At 36.4% G+C, this 25,540-nt stretch overlaps 1 protein-coding gene across 5 annotated transcripts; it reads left to right on the top strand.

The window, feature by feature from the left end:
• The first annotated feature begins 2,905 nt into the window (after nucleotides 1-2,905).
• On the top strand, nucleotides 2,906-25,506 carry Cdk12 (Cyclin-dependent kinase 12). Of its 5 annotated transcripts, none has more exons than XM_077443523.1 (14): nucleotides 2,906-3,400; nucleotides 9,738-10,529; nucleotides 10,600-10,775; nucleotides 10,855-10,978; nucleotides 12,208-12,336; nucleotides 12,417-12,543; nucleotides 15,349-15,711; nucleotides 18,510-18,723; nucleotides 18,814-19,082; nucleotides 21,372-21,599; nucleotides 22,667-22,863; nucleotides 22,937-23,141; nucleotides 23,218-23,486; nucleotides 24,592-25,506. In XM_077443523.1, the coding sequence occupies exons 2-14, from the start codon at nucleotides 9,769-9,771 to the stop codon at nucleotides 24,734-24,736; spliced, it is 3,207 nt and encodes a 1,068-aa protein (XP_077299649.1). In that variant the 5' UTR covers nucleotides 2,906-3,400; nucleotides 9,738-9,768; the 3' UTR covers nucleotides 24,737-25,506. The 5 variants fall into 5 exon arrangements, with proteins under 5 accessions (XP_077299649.1, XP_077299652.1, XP_077299650.1 ...); XM_077443526.1 differs by having other exon boundaries at nucleotides 2,924-3,400; nucleotides 18,832-19,082; XM_077443524.1 differs by lacking the exon at nucleotides 2,906-3,400 and adding an exon at nucleotides 3,462-3,623.
• The last annotated feature ends 34 nt before the right edge of the window (nucleotides 25,507-25,540 follow it).

A 25,540-nucleotide genomic window follows, 5' to 3' on the forward strand; every position in this document is an offset into this window, starting at 1 on the left:
GAATTATAGAAACAATAATGTTTTTTTCTTCGATATTAGTCTCGTGACCTTCTTTTTGAAAGACTGCGTTTGTCCCTTTTATAAATCTTCAACATGCTTCTGATCAAATTTGAAAGGTCTCTAAAGGGGTAAGCGTCTATTATTCCGCTCCGTACAATATGATGAAGATATAACATTTTGTTATTTGATTGTCGTTTTGAATCGCACAAAAATTATAGGACATTAAAAAATAATTAAAAAACGATTTCCCTCAACAAAAGACGCAACAGTTGTCTAATTATACTGTACCAAATAAAGCATGCAATAATACTCTGTATTATTAATGCTGACAATAAGTATTATTAATTCTGCCAGAAATAGCTTATGTACATTCTCGGACACGTAATTGACGTACGTGTCAAACAAAATACAAAATGTTTCGATCTCTCATACGTGAGATTTAACAAATTTTGTAAATATGAGATCATCGCGTAATAAATGTCATCAGACGGTTATTTCAGTGATTGAAACTTTCAAATGGTCTAAATTTTAAATAAATAAATTTGATTGGTTAAAAAAAATATTTTTACGAATTAAATTTGATGCATTTACATATATGAAATTATTCACCTGATATTTATTTTTAATTCTTTATGGTCCAATCTAGGTTAACATTTTTAGGAAAAGTAACAACATGCACTAATCTAATTTTTTTTTTCATTTACCGGTAAATATCGATAGTCATATAAAAAAATCATTTACCGTTTACCGGTTCATGAAATTTGACGGTAAATTGCAATCCCTAGTCGAGATGTTACCTACATACCTTACCATAATACTTTTTCTCAAACCGGGACAGTTTCAAGAATTTGCTCGAAATAGAAAGAGAAGTATTTATGATTCAAAACAATTTTTTGACGGGGAAAAAGCTAAGTAATGGAGTGGTTAATAAAAAATAATTAATATTTATCAATAGAGTGAAATTTCCTTAAAAATTATTTGTTATTGAAAAAATTCATTACAACCCGGTTCACAATTTACTTTGCAGCGCATTAAAGCTTCACAGTTGATTGAACCCTGCTACCTTTTTCTTTAGACCAAATGAATTAATACTTGTTTTCCAATATTCTGACATTAAATGGTTTGTCATGCACCGAATTTTGCAATTTCAACTGATTGAAAGCCTAAAATTTAAACCTTTACTCCACATTCTGGTATAAAATATTGTACAGCACATGCACAGTTTAAATATTTTTCATGTTTTAAATTTATAGTTTAAATCTTCACGAAGTTGTAGAAACAACAATGGCTAAATCACATTAATAACGAAGGCTTCACAATTTGTTTCGACTTGTCTAGATTTTGTTTCAACAAATTTCGATGTTAATTCAAACTTGAAGTTGGGATCTTGAATAGCAGCATGAAATGCAAAAGCCGTTTCTTTATTAGCTACTAGTGGTTTTACCCGGCTTCGCTCAGTATTTGCAATATAAACAATAGTTTTATTTTATATAAATTTATTTGAATACTCATTTGTTTTTTTTTTTTATTAAATTGACTGTCACGAACAAAAACATATATACTAAGTCTCTTTCGAAATTATATGTATACCAGAATCCGACGGCCTCCCTGGGACTTTCGAATTCTATGAATCGAAGAAAAATCGAATCGAATGTGTTGTTTACGAACCAACCAACGAAGGTTACATATATACATACATACATACAAAGTCTCTTTCGAAATTATATATTAGATTAAATTTTTTTAATACGAATTTTTGTTAATATGATCACAGTTTTTTTCAATTCTTTAATTCATCCGTAAACACAATTTTTTTTACATATTGTGGGCTGAATTAAATTAATGTACAGTACAAAACACTCGTAAGCAATACGCTGAAAACAAACATCAATTCACTCCACTCAATTCGAAACCGAGTATCCATGTTGCCTTTTTTTTTATTTCTCCCAAATAACCAAAAATGACAAATCGGCCGGGACTGTCTCGGTTAGTGGCGTAGCGAAGGGGGGGGGGGGGTCCAGGTGGTCTGGACCCCCCTCTTGGCGGAGTGCAGTCGGCAGCAAAATATCCCACTCCTGTCGCAATTGATCGTTTGTACCATTTTTGGATAGCTTTCTATCCCAAATCCATGACAGATTTTTAGGACGTAAACATATACTTGAAAATTTCCAATGTTTGCTTCCTGATGGGAAAAGCTCTCAACCATCAAGTTTTTTAAAAAATAAGATTAAGACTTCGGGGGAAATTTACAACCAAGCTATATTTTGTGGGCCTTGCATTCTAACTGGAGAGTTGGAAATGTGGTGGCAGTATATAAGTACTAGTGAAAATCGACCAAATAACGCACTAGCTGCAATTGCAATTTGCAATCCTTCAATATTTACATACTTCTAAAAATTCTAGCAACACTTCCGGTGACAACAGCAACAAGTGAACGGAGCTTCTCCACACTACGATGTCTAAAAACATATTTAAGAAATACGATGTCGGAAAATCGACAAAATGGACTTGCTTTATTAGATATTCATAGGGACATTTTAGTGCATAAAAAATATTAGATAAATACGCGAAGATTGGATCTGTGAATTTCGTACTTTTTTAAAGTATTCATTATTTTTATTTTATTTGAATTTTGTTCATACCATATGTTTATTACGTATTTACTTTATTTTTATATGTTGTGATTTTATATTAATTAAATATAAATTATCTTGCCTTTCCTGTCAAAACCCCCCCCCTTGACAAAATCCTGTCTACGCCACTGGTCTCGGTCTTACATACATGTAGTTACAATTTAATGAAAGTTATATCACAATCGTGCGGTAAAACATTCCTCATCAGAAGTAGTTCATCTCGTGAACCCAAGTTGAAGTCATAGGCTGAAAATGAATGAAAAATGACGCTTGTACGAGTGGTGGGTGGTGGTAGGTGGTATGTGGGAGAGGGGGTAGGCGGTAGCCGCAGAGCGAATGCGTTGGCCAGCCTGGCGGAAGCCGAGCCGCACCGCTCACAGATGTAATGATGAAAAAGCAAATGGCGGATGAAAATGAATAGCGCTGGTTTCGAGCGAAATTAAATCCGAATGAAGGAGAGCCAGAGGGGCTCATCCGAGGGCGTCTCCGCTCGACTCTCTCGAGCCTGACGACGTGTCCTCTCGCGGGGGCCTCCTTTGCGCCCCACGGCCATCGAGCTGCCGAAACCGCTTCCTCGACCGCTTCCTCGACCGCTTCCGCTACCGCTCTACCGCACCGCTCAGCACGACCGTCGCCGATCGCTCGAGGGCCCCACGGCTTCAGGGCTCCAGGGCTCCAGGGCTCCAGAGCTCCAGGCTCCAGACTCGGAGGGCGCAGCCCCGCCCGGCGACAGGCCGCAGCCGAGGCGCCCCCTTCCCGCGCAGCAGGTTAGTCTCCCCGCCCCACCGCCACCGGAGCCCCCCCTCCGCCCGCTCCCCACTCCTCACCCCCCCACTCCCCGGCAGCCGACATTCCCAGGTCTGACTTCTCGTCGGTTCGCCATTTGTTTGTTTGTTTTTTCGCCACAATGTACGCACGCGTTTTTGGTAATTGTGATCCGGCGTGAACGGAAAACATGACTTCGGAATATGTCGTCGTCCATTTTTTTCGGTGCGTATGTGTGATCGATAGCGTTTGACAGCGGAAAATATCTGCGATCGGAAGTGTGTTGAACCCGGGTCGTTTCTAGATTGTTCTTTTATTATTATTATTATAGTTTTTTTTTTAATTATTTTTCTATCGATTTATTTGTGTCCTCGAAGTGTTGTCTTGCGGCCGTTCGCGTGTTGACAATAAATTTTAATCACGTTAAATATTGTTGCACATTTTTGGCCGAGTCGGCGACATAACCTCGAAAGTTGATCTCGCGCCGATGATTTAGCACACTGATGATGGACGATCGTGAAAAAGTCGTCTCACTTGTGCGCCTCACAGTTTGAAATAATAAATGTTTAATTCATTTGTTCGAATCCTTTGTTTTTTTTTTATTCAACTATCTTTTGATTTTTTTTTTATTCGACCATCTTTTGTTTATTTTATTTAAATAAAATTTACATATGTATGTTAGTATAGCTTGCTATTACATAACAGACAATTTATTATTTTCAAATAAAATATGCGTATAATTATTTATTTAGAAATTATCAATTTTTTTTATAACAATTTCCATAAACAGAGTGATGATGAATTATTTTAAATATTTTTAAAACAAATTTTAACAATAAAACTATTAAATAAAAGCTCTTAAAAACAAGAACAATGAATTTTCTCACGACTCCATCTTGGGGATCCCAATCGAATATTCGAGTATTCGAATTATTCGTCTGATTTTTCAGCCATTCGTTATTCGAATATTTCATCAACTATTCGAATATTTTTCGTATATATATATATATTGTTTTATAAACTAAATACACAAAATCAACATGAAAAGAGTGATGACGAAGAAGCCGACGATTATGAAGAAAATTAAATATATAATGGGGATAATTGTGATGAAAGTGAAGATAATGAAGAAGATGAAATATCTACATTTATTTATTTATTCACAAATTTGCCATAGTGACTTTACAGATCAACTCCAAGGCGACACTATGGTTATATAAAAAGGAAATTAATTATTATTATATTATAATAATATTATATATTAATTAAAAGACAAATATGGATCAAACAAATATAAAAATACAAAATTGTAAAAACATGAAATATAAAAATACGAAATTGTGAAAACTTAAAATATGAAAATATAAATTGTAAAAATAAAAATATAAAATTGTGAAAATATAAAAAAAAACATGAGAAATAAAATTATAATGAAAAATAATAATATGAAAGATAAATATATAAAAATATGAAACATAAAAATATAAAAATTTGAAAATATAAAAATGTAAAAATATGAATATAAAAATGCAATATGTTACAAGTTGCTACGATCTCAAACTAAATAGTACCTCAACCAGATCAGTATATTTTAGATTAAACAGATCCAATCCAATAGAAATCTGGTTGAGGAGCTTGATGCCCCTGGCGACAGGGGACGAAAGCATTAAATTGGTACGTGCCTCAGTACATGTGAAGAAACGGATTTTTATTCATTAAATACGGAAATGTTTGAAGAAAATCACTTTTCGATCGATAATAATCTCTACGAAATTTTAGAAAACATCAGAAAAATGATACGAATATTTAAGAAGTCACCGGCGAAATATACATTTTTACAAGAAATCATAATGAAAAAAGAAAATAAAAAATTGAAATTATCGTTAGTAAAAACGCGGTGGAATTCAATGGCAACTATGATAATACGATTCATTCAAATTTATGCTTAGTATGTAATTACCTTTTTTTTTAATTTTCGAATATTCGAATAGCTCTTGATTTACTATTCGATATTCGAATAGTTGAAGTCGACGAATATTTGGGATCCCTACTCCATCTCACATACATACATATGTTACGATAGTCGACCCAATAGCGCCATCCACACTCACGATATCTACATACGACATTGTCAATATTTTCCATATCCAGTTCCTAAATAGCAACCACAGGTTGCGATACGGGAACTGGATATGGAAATATCGCATGTAGATATCGTGTGTGTGGACGGCGCCAATGTAGCGCGAAAACCAATCATTTGTGAATATTAAAATCAATGAAAATTCTATTTTTATACGAACACAATTATTGACTAGATTTTTAATAAAATTGAAATATGATTGTCTTTTATTTATATAAATATCTCGTTCAAATGACTTGTTCTTACAAGTGCCAGGCATGCTGTCGCATTCGTGCAATGTTTTGTAACATTGTAAGTTAATTTCTTTATTTTTATTAAATTATTTCGGTGCCACTTTAGTATGCAGTCAACCTTAGCGTGCGATCTACCTTTGAATCGCAGACTTTTTTTTTGTGTCGTAACAATGACTTGTTTATTGTTCGAAGCATTTCTATCAAAATATCGTCAGCAGCGAAGAAAATACCGACCCTAACAACTTAATCTTAAATGAATAGGGCCAATCCTAACTTAACCTAACCGAACCTGACCCTTAAATAAATAGGTGTTGGCTGATTATTAATAAATAGGTGTTGGCTAATTAATAATTTAAAATTTTGTAGGCCGATCGCATCGATGAGTACATTGCATCGCATCGCGCATGCGCAATACTCATACTATGCCGCGTCTCTTTCCACAATATACGATTACAAGAGGAAAAAAACATGTTTGTGAACATCAATCAATACGTACTTTACTCGCACACACGCACGCATTAGAAAATTGTTATATACGATATTTTATTTTATTGTTACAAATCAATATACACTCGCCATTACAGTTTTGCTCCAATGCGACGGGTGTACGTTAACGAAATATAGAATACATAAACAATCAGAAATCAGAAATACAGTAATACATACATATACAATCAGAATATATAGCATATAACAATTAATCAGAAATAATAATCATAGAGACATCTATGGATTATTTTTAGATTTTTTTTGTATACAATTTTTATACATATAATAAATACGAAATTATAGAGATGTCTATAGAGATATCTATAGATTTCAGATTACTGTGTATAATTATTACAAATTATACACAGGCAGATTTTGTGACAACAGGATTAGATCTAATACCAATCTTCAGGAACCGTTTCAGCAATGATCAGATAAAATTGGCAAACTCTGATAGAGAAACGATCGATTTGGAGTCACAAAACCCCCAAATCTAACCAGCAGTGGCGAGGACTCGAACCTTTGACCTCAGTGGTGCTAAATATATACGCTACCACTAAGCCAAACTGCTGGCTATAACCGGCAGAATAGACTAGTGGTTAGCATATAATGCTTTGAACAAAGTGGTCACGGGTTTTTGAATCCCACTGGTTTCTGCTGACCAGACCTTGGGTTTGTGACTCCAGGTCGATCGTTTCCTATCAGAGTTTGCCGATTTATCTGATTTTTATTGTAACGGTTCCAACAAATTGGTAACCTTACCGATTTTCTCGCAAAATCTCGAGTTTTCAGCAATCTCGAATTTCACTGAATAAAATTTACGATATAATTCAATGCAAGGTCTTTAATAATATCACTGTAAGTTTCGCTGTCCATAACATGACGTTGACAACTACTTTGATCGTCTAAAAAATATAAATTTTCATTAATAGAAAATATATACGTATTCCAAAACACACGAACAATTTTGTATTTATTTACTAAAATGCAATGAAAAACTGAAACGAAATGTAATTGTAACTGTAGCCAAATCATTGCTGTGATGATACGATTTATAAAGTTATTCATTTCAGATTGGATAATTACTCGATTATTAGTCGGTAGCTGAATCTCAGTTCTTTTAAAACCCATCTAATAAATCATATTTTTAGTCCTGATTTGAAAAGTTTGAATAACACTATAGCCAAGGAAAGGTAAACGTTTTATTCCGCAAAAAGCGATATCGCGCAAATCACTAAAATCTCGATCATGGAACACCTGGCACTCGAGTTAGTACAATATTTCGCGTTGATCACTTTCGATTGATGGGAGTTTTTGGGTGCCAGATGTTCCGTGATCGAGATTTTAGCGACTTGCGTAAGAGATTAAGCTTTTTGCGAAATAATCACCAAACCTCTATGAAAAATACAAAAATAATTTATATACGTATGTACATATATAGATAAGATAGATAAAATATTTGTACCCCTACGGTGTGAAAAAATGAAATTATTCATAACTTATGTACTATTAAAGTGTTATTGTATTTTTTACGATTTTGTGAAAATATTATTACATGCATACAATGATATATGTATTATATGACTTGCATATCTATGTTATTGATAATAAATATGCAATGTGACAAACATTATTTCAATTTTGTACTTTATTTTATATTTTTTCTTACTTTGTACCGGGAAATATGTGTTTCTGCTGAAGATATTGAATAATTGGCACTTATTGGTTATTCGGGCGCATCTGAGCATCGAATATACATACTTACATACAAATACACAGCAGTTGGGTGAATGGCCTCTAGGTGTTTATAATAAAATTATTTTGGTGATGCATTTTCGATTTTTATCGATATTATACGCCAATCACTGTATACTGCCACTTTACAAAAACTGTTTGCGACACCTAGAGACCATTCATGTAAATGCCGTGTATTTATATGTGTTAGTGTAAGTGTGTATGCTCGATACTCAGATGGGCCCGCATAACCAACAAGTACCACACTTTTAACCCTCCCTCACCGTAGAAGCTTCCATAGAATTTCTGAACTTTGCACGGGATTTTGAGCCTTATATGCACCTATTTCAACTGTTTTAAGGTTCAAAATTGGTTGAATATATTACTGAGAGTTGAATGCCATCTATTCAAGTTGCTTAAAATTCATATATACCAGTCAAAATTAGTTTTTTGTGGAACCATACTGAAACCTCGTTTATATTACTTATTTATTTGTTTATGTTCACGTCTGTTGAACAATGGCGACGATACGTCTCAATTGTATGAAGAATGATTATTTGACAATTAAGCCAAAACTACGAGATATATTATGTATTTTATTGTTTAAAATAATACTTTATGTGTTAATTAACATATCTGGTTACTTGAGTAAATATTAAAATCTGTATTTAAGGTCGAAAACTCAAATTCGCGAAAAAGGTGCCGTGTACAGGGCTTGTTCGCTATATTTATTGCCGCGGGCAAAGGGTTAATAGCTACTGATCTAGTGATCATTTTCTATTTTACAATTTTAATTTAATTTTGTTAGTAATCATAGTTTATATTATTCTAATGTTAATGTACATAAAAGGAAAAAGAGCTCAAACATATATTTACAATTCTTGTAAATATGAAATTATGTATGAACACTGGTTTTCGAAATAAAAAATGCCACTTTTGAAGAATAAGATCTTTGATCAATATGTTTTACCAGTGATGATGTATGGATGTGAAACGGTGATGTTGTAAGTCCAGAATGCTACATACAGCTCGACAGAGTATGGAACCCTCTAAGTTCGGCATTACAAGAAGAGACAGAAAACGGAATATGTGGGTGAGAAGCATGAAAAGGGTACTAAGCCCGATTTAAAGGTCAAGGAATGTGACCGTTAAAGCCCTCAACATGAGGCCACCACCCCCCCAACGAATACAGTCTAAGAGACCCTTTCGTCGGAGAACGAGACGGTTGTTCATGAATATCGCATAAGAACAACCGCACATCACTGTTCTATTAAAAAAAACCACACTGTACACAACCAAGTACAAAATAAACAACAACGCTTGAACACATAAAGCGCGCATGCGTTAGGAAACAATACCTGAAATGTGCCGTGCGAATGCACGCACACTTCAAGTAAACATACATGCATGCATGTTTATACGTGCAATGAAAAGGGTAGTTGATATTGTAGAGCGAATGAAGAAATTGAAATGGCATTGGGCGATTCATGTAGATAGAAGAATGGTAGACGAAAGATTGGTACCCAAGATAATGTAGAAGAAGGAAGTCGGTGAATGAAATAAAAAAAAAATAGATAAATTTATAATCGAACAAAATTTGAAATATAATTTCACTGTGACATATGTATATACTATGTCGTGTCGTGTCACACCACTATGCACCCCGATGGTGTATTTCATTAATGAACATTTTGGCCTTGACGTTTTTTTTTATATAATATTTGTTTTTATTTTTCATTTCAGACTTTAGCCGACTAGTGGAAACGATCGTGTGATGGAACATTCTAGAGACAGGCGTCGTTCGAAACACCGAAGCAACAAGTACAAAGATGCCAGAAAATCTCATAGAAAGCACAGATCGCGGGCCAACAGCGGCAGCGTCGACCGATCCGTCTCGTCGTTGGTCAAACCCCTCGTCGAATACTCGGACGTGAGCTCGGAAGACCTGTCGGGACCGGAGGCCGGCGAGATCCAGAGCGAGGCCAGCGGACGGTCCGACTCCAACTCGTCCAGCTTCATCAAACGGGAGTTGTACGCCGACCGACACGACCAGTATGTAAACAGCGTGTCGCAGAGGGACCACTACAGCTCGTCGCGGTCCAAGAAACACGACCGCAACTCGTCTCGGGTGCCGCTCTCCTCTCTAGACGATTACAACGACGACGAGATCAAAATACGCAAGCGGAAGGACAAGCGCAAACGGGACAAGAAGAAGCACAAGAAGAAATCCAAACACCGGTCCCGGACCGCTAGTTTGGACAGCGTTTCGCCCGACGATAATCTGATCTCTCCGGACCGCCTCCACGGCAACGATAGTCGCGTGGCTTCGAACTCCGAGCTCACCTACGACAAATTGCCAACGAGCGGTTGGAATAAATCGCACGCGCACAAAAACGGTTCATGTTCCCCGATATCCTCGTCTACGCCTCCGCTGATCAAGCAGACCCTGCCGCCGAGGCGGCTGACCAACGCCAGCGATATCAGTCATAATAGTTACTCACCGCCGAAAACCCCACCGATTAGTCTGTCGCCTAGGTATAATTCTTTCCATTTAATAATGTTTCCGCATCGGAACGCCTCTTCTCACATTTGTGTATGTCTGCAGGAGAAGAATCACCCCTTCTTCGCCTCACACGCCTCTGCAGCCCCCGTCTAACTATGCAGTCGTACCCATCGACTCGGATCCGGATATCGTATACTCGGGTGTGAAGGAATCTAGTCGAAGTCCGAGGGAGTATTGGAGACAGCATCATTTGAGCCCGCCGCCCATGGTTGTAAATGGTGTGAAAATTTTGTCCAATTGTTTCGGTAGTCGTCTCCTCAGATGATCGGTTTTGTCATCTTTGTTTTTTGTTTTCAGATTCGCCTGTACACCATTCGAGTCCTCGTCGGAAGCATTCTGATCGTTCGCATAGAACCAGCGATAAGGAGCATCGACGGCATCGTTCTCTGAGGGATAGGGACAGGGTTAGGCATTCTAGAAGGTATATGTTACTTTTGATGTGTATTGAAATTGATAATATTGAGCAATTTTTTACCTGATTAGTTTTTTTTTGTATGTGATTTATAAATTAATTTTTATAAAGCAATTTACTTTGATAATAATAATATTTTCCTTTGTATATTTACATACATTTATCGCATTCTTAAAATGCAAAGGTGATGTTTCATAGATTGAAATAAGTCTAGGACTGAATATAAAAATTTGACACATATTGTCGTTAAAGTTTGAAAGATTCTAAAAATCATTACACAAAACTATATCTATAAGTAAAATATACGTGTACAAATAGTGCTTTTGAATTTATTATATTTTATTAACCTTTCCACCGCGTACGACTACAATACATGTCCTAGCGAACATGCCCTCAGCGCGCGAGACATGCATTGAGAGGTCTTGGAAGTTCCAACCTGTATAAGAGCCGTCTATTGTGTTAAAATTTTATAACTAGGTTGAAAATATTACTAAATGTATACTTTACCAAATTCAATAGATGGCAGTAGTCAAAAAAAATAAATATAGGTTGTAAAATTCAAAAAAATATTACAACCTATATTTGTAGTCGAAAACGCGATAACAAAATCCGCAAAAAAGCAGACGCGTACAGGGCATGTTCGCTAAATTTGGTGACGCGGGCAAAGGGCTAATTAACCCTTTGGATGCTGACCAACGCCGATCGGCATTTTGCCAACAAGTCCATGAGCCTGAAATACGCCGATAGGCGTTGTATTTTGAGTATGTAAAAAATAAACAAGAATACTACCCGCTAAGCCTTTCCAGGTAGCATTGAAAAAAAAATGCATTGAACATGGGTCGTGTAATCTGTATCAATGTTTATAAAGACTGGTTTACACTGGAATTTCTGAATTTATAACCATAGCAGAATTTCTCGATGGAAGGTTGTGAGCATTACATTTTAACAACAATGAAAAAGATAGAACTAGTTTTGGAAAAATACATTCATCAATAGACTTATTTTTTGTATTTTATATTGTTGCAAGATATATTAGAGAGTCTAAACACACCTTTACAAAACTCGAAATCCTCGGCCGTAGTTGTTTGGATTAGCTACAATTTTTATACCCGCTTTCTATTGGATTTCTTAATAATTCTAGTTGGAAATTTTCAGCATGGCGGGCTTTCAACAGAAAAGACATTATAGAGAAATGTATTCAGGATTTTCACTCTTTTTTTTTATTGTTCTTTATGCAGATCGCACAGCAGTAGTCGCGGATCAAAGCGTCGCCGCTCGTCAGACAGACGATCTCGGTCCAGGCGACGTTCCTCGGTCAGCAGTCCTCCGCGTCACAAACCAAAGCATAGAAGTCCGTCAATCAATAGGTAAGACAGACAAAATCACAATTTGAATATATATGCACATACGTTAGAAACAAATATTAAAAGCAATCGTCGATTTGCAGGTCGTCGAGGAGCAGCGTCGCAGACTCCACGGCGCCGCTCTTGCAAAGACGGATAGACTTCAAGGAGAAAATAAACGACACTAGTCTGTTTGCCGAGCTCGTCAAAGACAAACACAAACGTGCCAAGGTGACCATGCGTTCGATTAGTTTTGCATTATTATTCGTGTTCATTTGATTTAAAAAGTATGCATGATTTCTATGTTAACAATTAACTTTTGATTTGCGGGCGATATATATATATATATATATATATATATATATATATATATATATATATATACACATTAAATATGCATATTTATATTACAAATAAATATCTATTCGTACTTGAAGACAGTAAGTAATATGTTTGTTTTTTGGTACATGTGATAAGAGTGAGTTGATGTTGCGTTCTTCAGAACGCAAAGATGACATGTCCGTGTCGGAGATGACTCATCGAACACAAACAAGATGATGGAATTCCATATTTGAAATGTTGCAGCGAACAGGGTTATAAGCGTCTGTGTATTTATGTTATGTGTTATTTAATTTTAATAACGCTTGCAACGTTTGTTCTATCCAACATTTCATCTGAATGTGACAATTGCTTCATTTTAAATGTAAATTACTTGAAATTTGCTAAATCACTCTTAAGATGAGTCGTGTGATTTGAATCATGTGATCATATAAGACCGATTCGATTATTTTATGTTTGTGTTTGGTGTCAATCCTTGACACTCTTGAATATATGAATATTGAACTATGGAAAAATAGTGACTTTTCAATTTCATTAGTATCACAAAATATTTTTGGATGTCTAGATGTTGTAGATGTAGACTTAAACACGAAAAAGCGCGCTTGGCGATTAAGTGTTTAAATATCATTTCATATATAAGAAAAAAAATCAGGTGCTACTTTAGTATGCGGTCTACCTTAGCATGCGATCTACCTTTGAATCGCAGTCGATTATTTTTTTTATTTGTATCTTAGCAACGACCTGTTCATTATAATTTTTGTTTTTTCCTGCCGCCCCATAATGTTGTCGAAGCATTTCTATCAAGATATCGTCAGCAGCGAAGATAATACCGACCCTAACAACCTAATCTTAACCTTTCCACCGCGTACGACTGCTATACATGCTATACATACATCCTAGCGAACATGCCCTCAGAACTTGGAAGTTCCAACCTGTATAAGAGCCGTCTATTGTGTTAATGGAATCAGACTGCAGTAGTACGTGTCGATGATCAATTCACTGATGAGATTCCTATAGAACGGGGCGTCAGGCAAGGATGCATCCTATCACCTACTCTTTTTAACACCTACACCGAATCTATCTTCCACGATGCTCTCCAAGAGGCGGAGGGCATCAAGGTGGGCGGCGAGACGATCACCAATATAAGATATGCTGATGACACGGCACTAGTCGCTGAAAATTTAGCAGACCTGCAAAGATCTCTAGACCGTGTACATCAAGAAAGCAATCGAAGAGGTCTGCGCATAAATCTAAAGAAGACAAAATTTATGATAGTAGATAGAATGCAAACAGACACCGGGAATCTAACCTTGGATGGAGAGGTGATAGAAAGAGTAAAAAGATTCAAATACCTGGGTACCTGGCTGAATGAAGAGAAGGACCCAGATGAAGATCTAAGAATCCGCATCGAGATGGCTAGAACAGCATTTGTAATAAAAATGAAGGCAGCGCTTACAAACAAGCATCTCAATCTTCATACGCGGTTGAGATTCGCGAAGAGCTACGTCTGGACAGTATTACTACACGGATGTGAGACGTGGACTCTGAAAACCAAGATGATCAGCCGCATTGAAGCTTTTGAGATGTGGGTCTATACGCGTATGCTGAAGATTCCGTGGACCAAAAAGATATCAAACGAAGCTGTCCTCGGCATGATGGGGAGAGGCAGGGAACTTGTTTCTGTCATCAAGCGGAGAAAGATGGAGTACCTCGGACACATGATACGGGGTCCAAAATACGAATTTCTCCGTTTGATAACCATGGGGAAAACAGAAGGAAAAAAATGGATTGGCAGGAAAAAGTTATCTTGGCTTCGAAACATGCGCATGTGGACCGATATGAGCGCCGAAGAGCTGTTCCGAGCCGCTGAAGACCGATGCGGATATATTCAAATAATCGACGAGGTGGTCGCCAACGTCCGGATGCAGACAAGGCATTAACAAGAAGAAGAAGATTGTGTTAAAATTTTATAACTTGGTTGAAAATATTACTAAATGTATACTTTACCAAATTCAATAGATGGCAGTAGTTAAAAAAAATTCAATATAGGCTAAAATAATTTATAAAATATTACAACCTATATTTATAGTCGAAAACGCGATAGCAAAATCCGCAAAAAAGCAGCCGCGTACAGGGCATGTTCGCTAAATTTGGTGACGCGGGCAAAGGGTTAAATGAATAGGGCCAACCCTAACTTAACCTAACCTAACCTGACCCTTCAATAAATAGGTGTTGGCTGCTAAGATATCTTTTTAATTTTAATTTTATTTCATCAGTATTTTCACAAAAAAAAGCTGCCAACACATTTATTTGAGGGTCAGGTTAGGTTAGGTTGAGTTAGGGTTGGCCCTATTCATTTAACATTAGGTTGTTAGGCTCGGTATAATTCAGTCTCACAGTCACACGCGAGAACTGAGACCGCATATTAAAGTAAAAACGTGAAGGTCGATCGCATACTAAAGTAGATATGTGAAGGTAGACTGCATACTAAAGTGGCACCAAAATTCAAGCATATAAGTTCACTGTAAATATGACATTTATTATGTGTTATGTGTTAAGTGTGGATCCCCGATCAGGAAAGGCCGATTTAAATAGTAAAATATCGGTATACCGTCGCACGGACATGTCACCTTTGGGTTCCAAGGTTGCGATATATGTATGTGTATATACAATTTTAAAGGTGTTTATTTTAAACAGAAACTGCAGGAAATCCTCGACAAAAAGGAGGAGCAGGACGGCAACGTTCAGGGTGTTACCACGCTGTCGACCGAGGACACGTCCGAAAGCAATTCGATGCCAGGTGCGTCTTCGGCGTCGAACGCCAACGGCGATTACCATCTGACGGTACAGAATTTCGACCTCGTCGACATACCGATGCCGAACGCCTCGAACACGCAACCGTTGCGACCGCCGCCCGACTTCGACTCCGTCAGGGTCGGCATCGATCAGACCGACTTTGTCATTAAGGATAATAGTAGTAACGGAATAGTCGAGAACGTCAAGGATGTGAACGCGTCGTTCGCTCACGTCGGCGGGACCCCTTTGCCGCCAATCGTCAAGGTACTATCATTGTCTACACATCATATGTATATGTATGCTTAATATTTGCTCGTTGCACGTCTATGTTATTTATTATTGTCAATATTTTTTATTGTTTTGTATGTGCTTACAATTTCCACGGAATATATTGTCGCTTTATTATTAATGTACTAATTGTATACGATTTATATTGATATCGGATGAATACAAATTTAGATTGACTGGTTTTAGTTTGTTAACAACACGTGTAATTTGCTTATTGTATCGAGGCTGTCAGTTTATAACTAAACACCGACCTCGCAATCAGCTCTTGGTTCGAGTCTGATTTATCATATGTTTTCGTCTCATAGTATGTATTGGTGACACGACAACTCGTTCACAGATTTTCCGTAAACCGAGGATGCGCTCCAGGCATTACGTATACGGTCATCTCTTTCTCACCCCCGTCTGTTCACCAAGATCTCGTTTACTATGCCATTACGTATGCGGCCATCTCTTTCACAAACCGTCTGTTCACCGATAACAGACGGTCTGTGAAAGAGATGGCTGCATACGTAATGGCATAGTAAACGAGATCTTGGTGAACAGACGGGGTGAGAAAGAGATGACCGTATATGTAATGCCTGGAGCGCATCCTCGGTTTACGGAAAATCTGTGAACGAGTTGTCAGGTAACCGTATGTATTATGTACGTGTCGGCCTCTATTGTATTCGAGTATGTGCATATGTAGTGATTTTTATCTCACGATGGCCTATTTTATTCATGTTTCAAATTCCTATTTGTCGGAACATCTTGGCTGACCAATACGAATTGGGCTTCTTTCTCTCCCGTTGCCAATAACTGTGAAATAAAAACCACTTAATCGCCACGCGTTTGTAGACACCGATTCGATCAGTTTATTATCATTGTTTTTTTTTATTACATTTTATACCAGGAAGTCCTTACAGGTAAACCCCAATGCGCCTTCCTGGCCAATTACAAACGATACAGCATTTTTATTATACAAGTCGCTGAATTACGAGGCACTGAAAACTCGCAAATTAACGAGACATCTATGAATTGTACATTAATCATACTCAAATCGTGGTGATATAGTAGGTAGTAAGTTTTTAATTGGGAATCGTTTCAACAACAATGAAATCAGATAAAATTGGCAAACTCTGATAGGAAACGATCGACCTGGAGTCACAAATATCCAGGTCTGACCAGCAGCACTACAGATATACTCATAAAAATTCTTTTCAATCGAGGTCAGCTCATGGGGTCGAACCCGGCGCCTCTTGGTGTTAGGCAGAAGCTTAATGACCGAGCTATGCTGCTGGCTAATATATGTGTTTAGTGCTATTGGTATTTTTATTCAAAATAATAATTCATATATCTTTATATTATATACAAAACTAAAAAAGAGGTTTGTTTTTGAAAAACTTTTTTTTTTACAATTTCGCCATAGCTATTTAATAACTTAATATGCCAACAACCCATGCGATGATATTTCATCGGGTACAACACTAGTATAATTTAATAATAATAAAGAAATTATTTTACGTTCTTATCATAAGGTTATAAAGGATCGATAATAGAAACATATATTTTTCAATTATTGTGAATAAGAATGTTGAGTATGTTGAGCATACTCAACTTTTAGACATAATTTTCAAAATAAAGATTATCTTCAATTGACTTGACAATTATTAGGAAAATACAGGTCTCACTATTGATCACTAATACAGTTTTGATGGATGCGGTGCATCCGCTCAAAAATCGTCAGACAAATTGAACGACAGATTAACGGACGGCTGCTTTAAATGCAATTCTCGTCTTCTCGAATGATAGATTGCACACCAGATGACGGGTAACCTTTCGATGTGCACAGATGCAATTATTAACATTGAGTTGGATCTTTCAGGTGAGGTTTTAACAAGGGAGGATTCGATAAGTTCCGAATCGTGATCAATAGTGAGACCTGTATTTTCCTAATAATTGTCAAGTCAAGTTTTTCCTGCCGCCCCATAATGTTGTTGAAGCATTTCTATCAAGATATCGTCAGCAGCGAAGATAATACCGACCCTAACAACCTAATCTTAACCTTTCCACCGCGTACGACTACTATACATGTCCTAGCGAACATGCCCTCAGCGCGCGAGACACGCATAGATGTCTTGGAAGTTCCAACCTGTATATGAGCCGTCTATTGTGTTAAAATTTTATAACTTGGTTGAAAATATTACTAAATGTATACTTTACCAAATTCAATAGATGGCAGTAGTCAAAAAAAATTCAATATAGGCTAAAATAATTTATAAAATATTACAACCTATATTTATAGTCGAAAACGTGAGAGCAAAATCCGCAAAAAAGCAGCCGCGTGCAGGGCATGTTCGCTAAATTTGGTGACGCGGGCAAAGGGTTAAATGAATAGGGCCAACCCTAACTTAACCTAACCTGACCTGACCCTTCAATAAATAGGTGTTGGCTGCTAAGATATCTTTTTTATTTTAATTTTATTTCATCAGTATTTTCAAAAAAAAAAGTTGCCAACACCTATTTATTTAAGGGTCAGGTTAGGTTAGGTTAAGTTAGGGTTGGCCCGAGAAAACGAGAATTACGTTTAAAGCTGCCGTTCTGTTAATCTGGCAATTTTAGAGCGGATGATGCACCAAACCCGTTTTAATGATGTACACGTAGAGTATACCATCGTAAGATATAAAAACGCAGCATTTAAGATTTAGTTTAGAAATACACACGTGTAAATATGGAGTGTTTAAATTGTCTTATTGGTTGGTCACTCATTTCATTTGTGTTTTGTGTTTGTTGTTTAGGTGGATGGAAGCGTCGTAGAGGGCGTGTATAGAAGTCGGACCAGCACTGCCACGTCTGCTGGCTCCCGACCTCGCGGGCTGACTGGCCTGCCGATGCCGCCCAACGTGTCGGCCGCCGATTTGCTGCAGAGTCCGATAAGCGGATCTCCCTCGCCGCCCGCGCCGACGAAACCGGCTCGAAAGTCTGGCATCATGAATTTGCCGATGCCGCCTGGTACATATAATACACAATTTTTGTCAAATGTTATATATATATATATATATATACGTGTGTATATTCTCTGATCGTTTCGACTCACTTTAGTGATTCCGGGTTCGGAAGACTTGAGCGGCGACGAGGATCTCATCTGCACGCCTCCACACAACCACGACATCAGCAAGGCCTCATCGTCCATGTCGACTGCCGCTGCTGCTGCTGTCGCTGCCGCTGCCTCCGCCGCCTCCACCTCCGCCTCCACCTCCGCCACGCTCCGAATGAAGAGGAGGCCGAGAATTCTGCGCAGGCGGAGTTCGAGGTCCACCATCAACACGCTCGGAAAAGATTGGGGCGAGAGGTGTGTCGATGTGTTTGAGGTTTGTAGTTTTTTCTTTTATGTTGTACCTGCTTGCTCGCACAGTTCTTTTTCGAATGGCTCCTATTCCAAGAGCTATTCGACTTCTCAATGAAATCGTTGCTGCTGTCCCTGAATGTGATATTTTACACCTTGGGGAGCGTAGATTATCAGATATTATCTTAACATATTTATCTGGTAACCTGCGCTCATCATTACTTTCTTAATTTGAATGTGATGAATGAGTGGAATTTTAATCTACTCTCTTCCATTTGGGCCTCGCTGTGATTTTATTTTTTATTCATATTTTGTTTTATTTTATTTTACTTTTTCTTTCTCCTTTGTACATTTTTATATACTATTTTAATTTTGTTCAGTGTAAACAAAGAATGGGATTTATGGATTTTATTTTTAATTTTTACACTTTTGTTATTTTTTTTTCTCTCTGAATGATGTATTATTTTCCTTTTGTTACATTTTTTATTATTTTATTTTACCATGTTTTCTGCTTTTGCTTTTCCTTTATTTACAGTTTACTTGTTTTTATATCATGTTTTTATATCTTTTTCAAATGTAGGCCATTGTGGCGCATTAGGTTCTTCCTGTAATGCCACAATGGTCCAAAAACTATTAAATAAATAAATAAATAAATTATACAATGCAGAGAAATCGCATCACTTTCAATTGTTCGATTTTTTTTAAATACATGAAGCTATACATAAGTTTTTTTGGTTTTATTATTTGATTTCAACTATTTAACATGTTTTACGATTAAAAAAGATTATTTATATTTTTAAATTAAGGCGAGATACGAATTTTAAAAAAACATGCAAAATAGGGCATTTTTCTTATATGTGTGTTTCAAATGTCTCTAGCTAAAATAATATTACAGTATATATTTTTCTATGAATTAAAATACATAGGCAATGGACATATGACAACAATAAATAGTAATATAATAATTACTAGACAATCGTCTTACTTCTATGATGGGATGGTACCTGCCGGCTGGGACAATACGACTTTTTTTAGTATGACGTCCGAAATTTCTGCAAACCATACATTTTCAACAGTTTTTTTATCTCATAATTTGCCCCAGGGTGTTGTTTTTATTCCCTTTGCTTTATAATAGCCTGTACATATTCGATAGGTTGTAAGTCGGGACTATTGTCTGGTAATTTTAGTGACCCTAAACCCATTTTAACGGCAGTTATATGGAAAAAGATGGTTTTACTGCGAAAAATTCCGCAAAATTTGGACTTAAGATGATTGGGAGAATGTAATCTTTACTGACGAAAGCAAGTTTAATCTTGGCGATTCCGACAGAATAAATTGGATGAGGAGAAAGCCGAACGAACATTTCAGTTGTCAGTGTGTTTCTAGAATAGTTGAAAACCGGGCGGCCAAATGATTTGGGGATGTTTTTCGTATTACGGCATGGGGGTGCTACGTTTTTTCAATGGCACAGTGAAGACTATATAGACTATGAAAAAAATTTGAGAATTTTTTTCCGCCTTTTATTGAACAACATCTTTCAAAGTCAACCGACTTCAAAATTTCAGGCCGATTTTGCAAATTATCATCGGGCACAAATGATATTTATTGTATTTAAAATAAGTGATTGATATCATCAAACAAATTTAATAGCATTTTATTAAGTTTGGACGGCTATTTTTTTTACAAATATAAAAATACAAAGAGAAAGTAGATATTCATCACAAAATGAGCAGACAATAGCCCCGACTTACAACCTATCGAATATTTAGGGCTATTATAAAGCAAAGGGAATAAAAACAACACCCCGGGGCAAATTATGAGTTAAAAAAACTGTTGAAAATGTATGGTTTGAAGAAATTTCTGACGACATACTAAAAAAAGTCGTATTGTCCCAGCCGGCAGGTACCATCCCATCATAGAAGTAAGACGATTGTCTAGTAATTATTATATTACTGTTGTCATATGTCCATTGCCTATGTATTTTAATTCATAGAAAAATATATACTGTAATATTATTTTAGCTAGAGACATTTGAAACACACATATAAGAAAAATGCCCTATTTTGCATGTTTTTTTTAATTTCGTATCTCGCCTTAATTTAAAAATATAAATAATCTTTTTTAATCGTAAAACATGTTAAATAGTTGAAATCAAATAATAAAACCAAAAAAACTTGTGTATAGCCTCGTGTAATTAAAAAAAAATCGAAAACATCGAACAATTGAAAGTGATGCGATTTCTCTGCATCTTACTGTATGTACGTAAGTAACGGTGATTTTGTTATTGTTGTTATAATACTGATTTTTATCGTAGGTGATTGCTCAAATCGGTGAAGGTACTTACGGACAAGTGTACAAAGCACGCGACAGACGAATTGGGCAACTGGTGGCTCTCAAGAAAGTGCGCCTGGAGAATGAAAAAGAAGGCTTTCCTATTACGGCCGTTAGAGAAATTAAAATTTTAAGACAGCTGAATCATAAGAATATTGTTAATCTTAGAGAAATTGTTACCGATAAGCAGGACGCGTTAGATTTTAGAAAGGTATTGTATTCAGTTCTACATATATATGTGAGTTTTGATTTTAAAAAGACTGAATTTGATTGATACAATAAAGATCTATTATTTAATGTGTGACATTTGTCTGTGTGTAATCGTTCTTGGAAAAAGAATCGGCACAGGTGGTTTTTTTTTTTTGGGTGCGATTTAACTGTACATTGAGAAAAATACTTTGTATCTTAAAAAGAATGTTTGTGCATTAAAAATTTGCATTATTTTCGGTGCATTAAACAAATTCGTATCGTGTAGCGAATAAAATATTTTGGTATTATAAAGTGAGCATTTAAAAATGTGAAACGATCATTCGAAAACATTTGTTTACGTATTACGTATAAATATATATATTTTTTTTTTGGTGACTTCGACTTCTAGCAGGAAGCTTAAGAGGGCTGTACACCCGAAACCTTAATTTTGTTACAGTTCCTTTCTTCGATATATATATTGAATGTATGCGACAATATATATCAATATATATATTGAGTGAATGCGACAGTTGCGCTTCGACCAGATAAAACGTATTTTAAATTGACAAAATCGAGGTTTCGTATTCTACTATTTTCACCTCCAAAACTGGACCAATTTTAAAAAAAAAATCATCATCGGTATGAGAAAGATACTTTCTGTGCATCTATCGGCGTATTTTTTTTTAAATCGACCGTTAAATAAGCACGCTGGACCCGTTTCGTGGGTGTAAAAAAGAGGCGATTTTATAGATGTTTGGCGGCTCCTATGTCCTATAAAAAATCATTAATCAAAAAAATAAAACGATAGATGCACCCCAATGGAGGATATCCATAGCATATTAAAAAATAATTTCTCTAGTGCCATAAATGAGGAAGGGAGAAGTATAGTACGTTTGTATGGACAAGGTGCTGCTGTCCAGCCCTCTTAAGCTTCGGCAGTGAAGGCAATTTTTCCTTATTTTTATATAGAATTTAGACTAAAACATCACTACTTTGTATCAGCCTTTTTATAATCAAATCAAATGGACATACACAATATATATTTCATTATAACATTATATTTCAATGTGAAATTTCACAATGTTTCAGGATAAAGGTTCGTTTTACTTGGTGTTTGAATATATGGATCACGACTTGATGGGACTGTTGGAGTCGAAGATGGTAGACTTCAACGAGTCCCATAATGCCAGCATAATGAGACAGTTGTTGGACGGTCTGAATTATTGCCATAAAAAAAATTTCCTCCATAGAGATATCAAATGCAGCAATATTCTAATGAACAACCGGTATGCTTTGTTTTATTTATCGATATATAATACATAAATATATTGTTATATATATTGTGTATTTCAATTGTAGGGGCGAAGTAAAACTGGCCGACTTCGGTTTAGCCCGATTGTACAACGCCGACGATCGTCAACGTCAATACACCAACAAGGTGATCACGCTCTGGTACCGTCCTCCGGAACTGCTCCTCGGCGAGGAACGATACGGGCCTGCGATCGACGTGTGGAGTTGTGGTTGTATTTTGGGAGAGTTGTTTTTGAAACATCCTCTGTTTCAGGTATGCTCTTTTTTTTTTTCGTGACGGAATTGTGTGAATTGATTCAGATGATGATGATGATGGATTGTTGTTGCAGGCCGGTGTGGAAGTGATTCAGCTGGAGTTGATATCTCGTTTGTGCGGCACGCCCACTCCGGGCGTTTGGCCGTCGGTGATAAAGCTGCCGTTGTGGCACACGCTCAAACCAAAGAAGATCCATCGCAGGCGGGTGCGTGAGGAGTTCAGTCTGATGCCGGCGCCCGCGCTCGATCTCCTCGACAAGATGTTGGAGTTGGATCCCGATCGTCGGATCACCGCAGAGGAGGCTCTCAAGAGCGCCTGGTTGAAGAACGTTGTTCCCGAACAGTACGTTTCGATATTGTATATATAATAAAGATCTATTCATTTGGTCTGATGGAAGCTATGTATGTAGTCAATCAGCTCTGTCGATATCTGTAATTTTTGTTTACTGATTATCGACTTTAGTATTCAGTCTACGTTAGCGTGCGATCTACCTTTGAATCGCGGTCGACAATTTTTTTTTTATTTGTATCGTAGCAACGACCTGTTTATTATTATAATAATAAGCATTTCTATCAAAATATCGTCGGCAGCGAAGAAAATACCGGCTCTAAAAACTTATTTTAAATGAATAAGGCCAACCTTAACTTAACCTAACTTAACCTTACCCTTATATAAATAGGTGTTGGCTGATAAGATATGTTTTTTTTTTTTAAGTTTTATTTTATCAATATTATAGTTTGCCCGCGGCCGTCTTCTATGAAAGCTTTGGGCGACAAGTCTGTAGCGCGGTTGTCTTCCGTAGAATTTCTGAACTTTGCACGGGATTTTGAGCCTTATATGCGTCTATTTCAACTGTTTTAAGGGTCAAAATTGGTTGAATATATTACTGAGAGTTGAATGCCATCTATTCAATTTGCTTAAAATGAATATATACCAGTCAAAATTAGTGGTTTTGTGGAACCATACTGAAACCTCGTTTATGTGACGTCACGTCTGTTGAACAATGGCGACGATACGTCTCAATTGTATGAAGAATGATTATTTGACAATTAAGCCAAAACTACGAGATATATTATGTATTTTATTATTTAAAATAATACTTTGTGTTAATTAACATATCTGGTTACTTGAGTAAATATTAAAATCTGTATTTAAGGTCGAAAACTTGATTGCCAAATTGGCGAAAAATTTGCTGCGCACAGGGCTTGTTCGCTATATTTATTGCCGCGGGCAAAGAGTCAGGTTAGGTTAGGCTATTCATTTAATATTAGGTTGTTAGGGTCGGTATTATTCAGTGTCACTGTCACACGCAAGAACTGAGACAGTGAGACCGCATATTAAAGTAAAAATGTGAAGGTAGATCGCATACTAAAGTAGATATGTGAAGGTAGACCGCACACTAAGTGTATCATCGGTTTATTAAAATATGAATGAAATGTGTTTTCAGGATGCCCGCTCCGGAATTGCCGACGTGGCAAGACTGCCATGAGCTGTGGAGCAAGCAACGGAGGAGGCAACAACGCGATCAGCAGGAGGGCGTAGCCCCTGCGGTTCCTCCACCGGCCACCAGGCCAGACGCTCTACCCGCCTAGCACGCGCTTTGGCTCTGCTTGCCAGAGCCTCCTTACGATACTAGGTGGCAATACACACCGTGAAGTTATTGTAATCATATGTTAATATTTGGAGGCATTTAAATTATTCAATACACTTACATATATGTATATTTATTACGATAATAACATTCCATTGTGTATATAAATATATGATGCATAAATATGTTGTTTTAAATTAAATGAAATAAAAAATAGATCTTTATTTATTCATGAGTGGTTGTCGAGGAATAATGTGAATGTGCTTCCGTCGTTGTTGTCGGAAACTTTGGAGTTGGATCGTTTCCGTTTGTTGTGAAGATAGTGTGTCGCTCGCTATCCAAAAGCACACACGCATGTATTTGTATATGACAATTTCTTAATACGCTTGTTGTTCTATCGGTGTGTGTATTATGTATATCTGTTAATATAAGACTGTGATATGTATATTATACAAAAGCTATTTTACAAAAAAGAAAAATACAATAACAAAAATATGTATGTAAAAAAAACAAATGAAATCACTTCTGTATATATTGTAATTGTTAACGTAAATAAATTATGTTATATTCCTTAAGGTCATATATTATTGATGTTCAATTTTTGAGTGTTGATATATATATTAATAAATGTATATGCATAATATAAAATATATGTATGTATGAAATATTGAAAGAAAAAAAATGTGAACGCATAGTGAGATTGTATCGATCTAGTTTTTTTTATATATATAAATGATTATGTGTACAATACAATCTTCCAATTTTTAAGTTATTATTTTAATTTTTTTTACAATCCCCTTATTGT

This window comes from Arctopsyche grandis, chromosome 12 (assembly GCF_051622035.1).
Source record: "Arctopsyche grandis isolate Sample6627 chromosome 12, ASM5162203v2, whole genome shotgun sequence".
Classification (NCBI taxonomy): Eukaryota; Metazoa; Arthropoda; class Insecta; order Trichoptera; family Hydropsychidae; genus Arctopsyche; species Arctopsyche grandis.

Coding starts and splice junctions, on each gene's coding strand:
- Cdk12 (XM_077443523.1), top strand. CDS start 9,769: ATGGAACATTCTAGAGACAGGCGTCGTTCGAAACACCGAAGCAACAAG. Junction 15,712..18,509: donor CTTTGCCGCCAATCGTCAAG/GTACTATCATTG, acceptor TTTGTTGTTTAG/GTGGATGGAAGCGTCGTAGA. Junction 18,724..18,813: donor GAATTTGCCGATGCCGCCTG/GTACATATAATA, acceptor GACTCACTTTAG/TGATTCCGGGTTCGGAAGAC.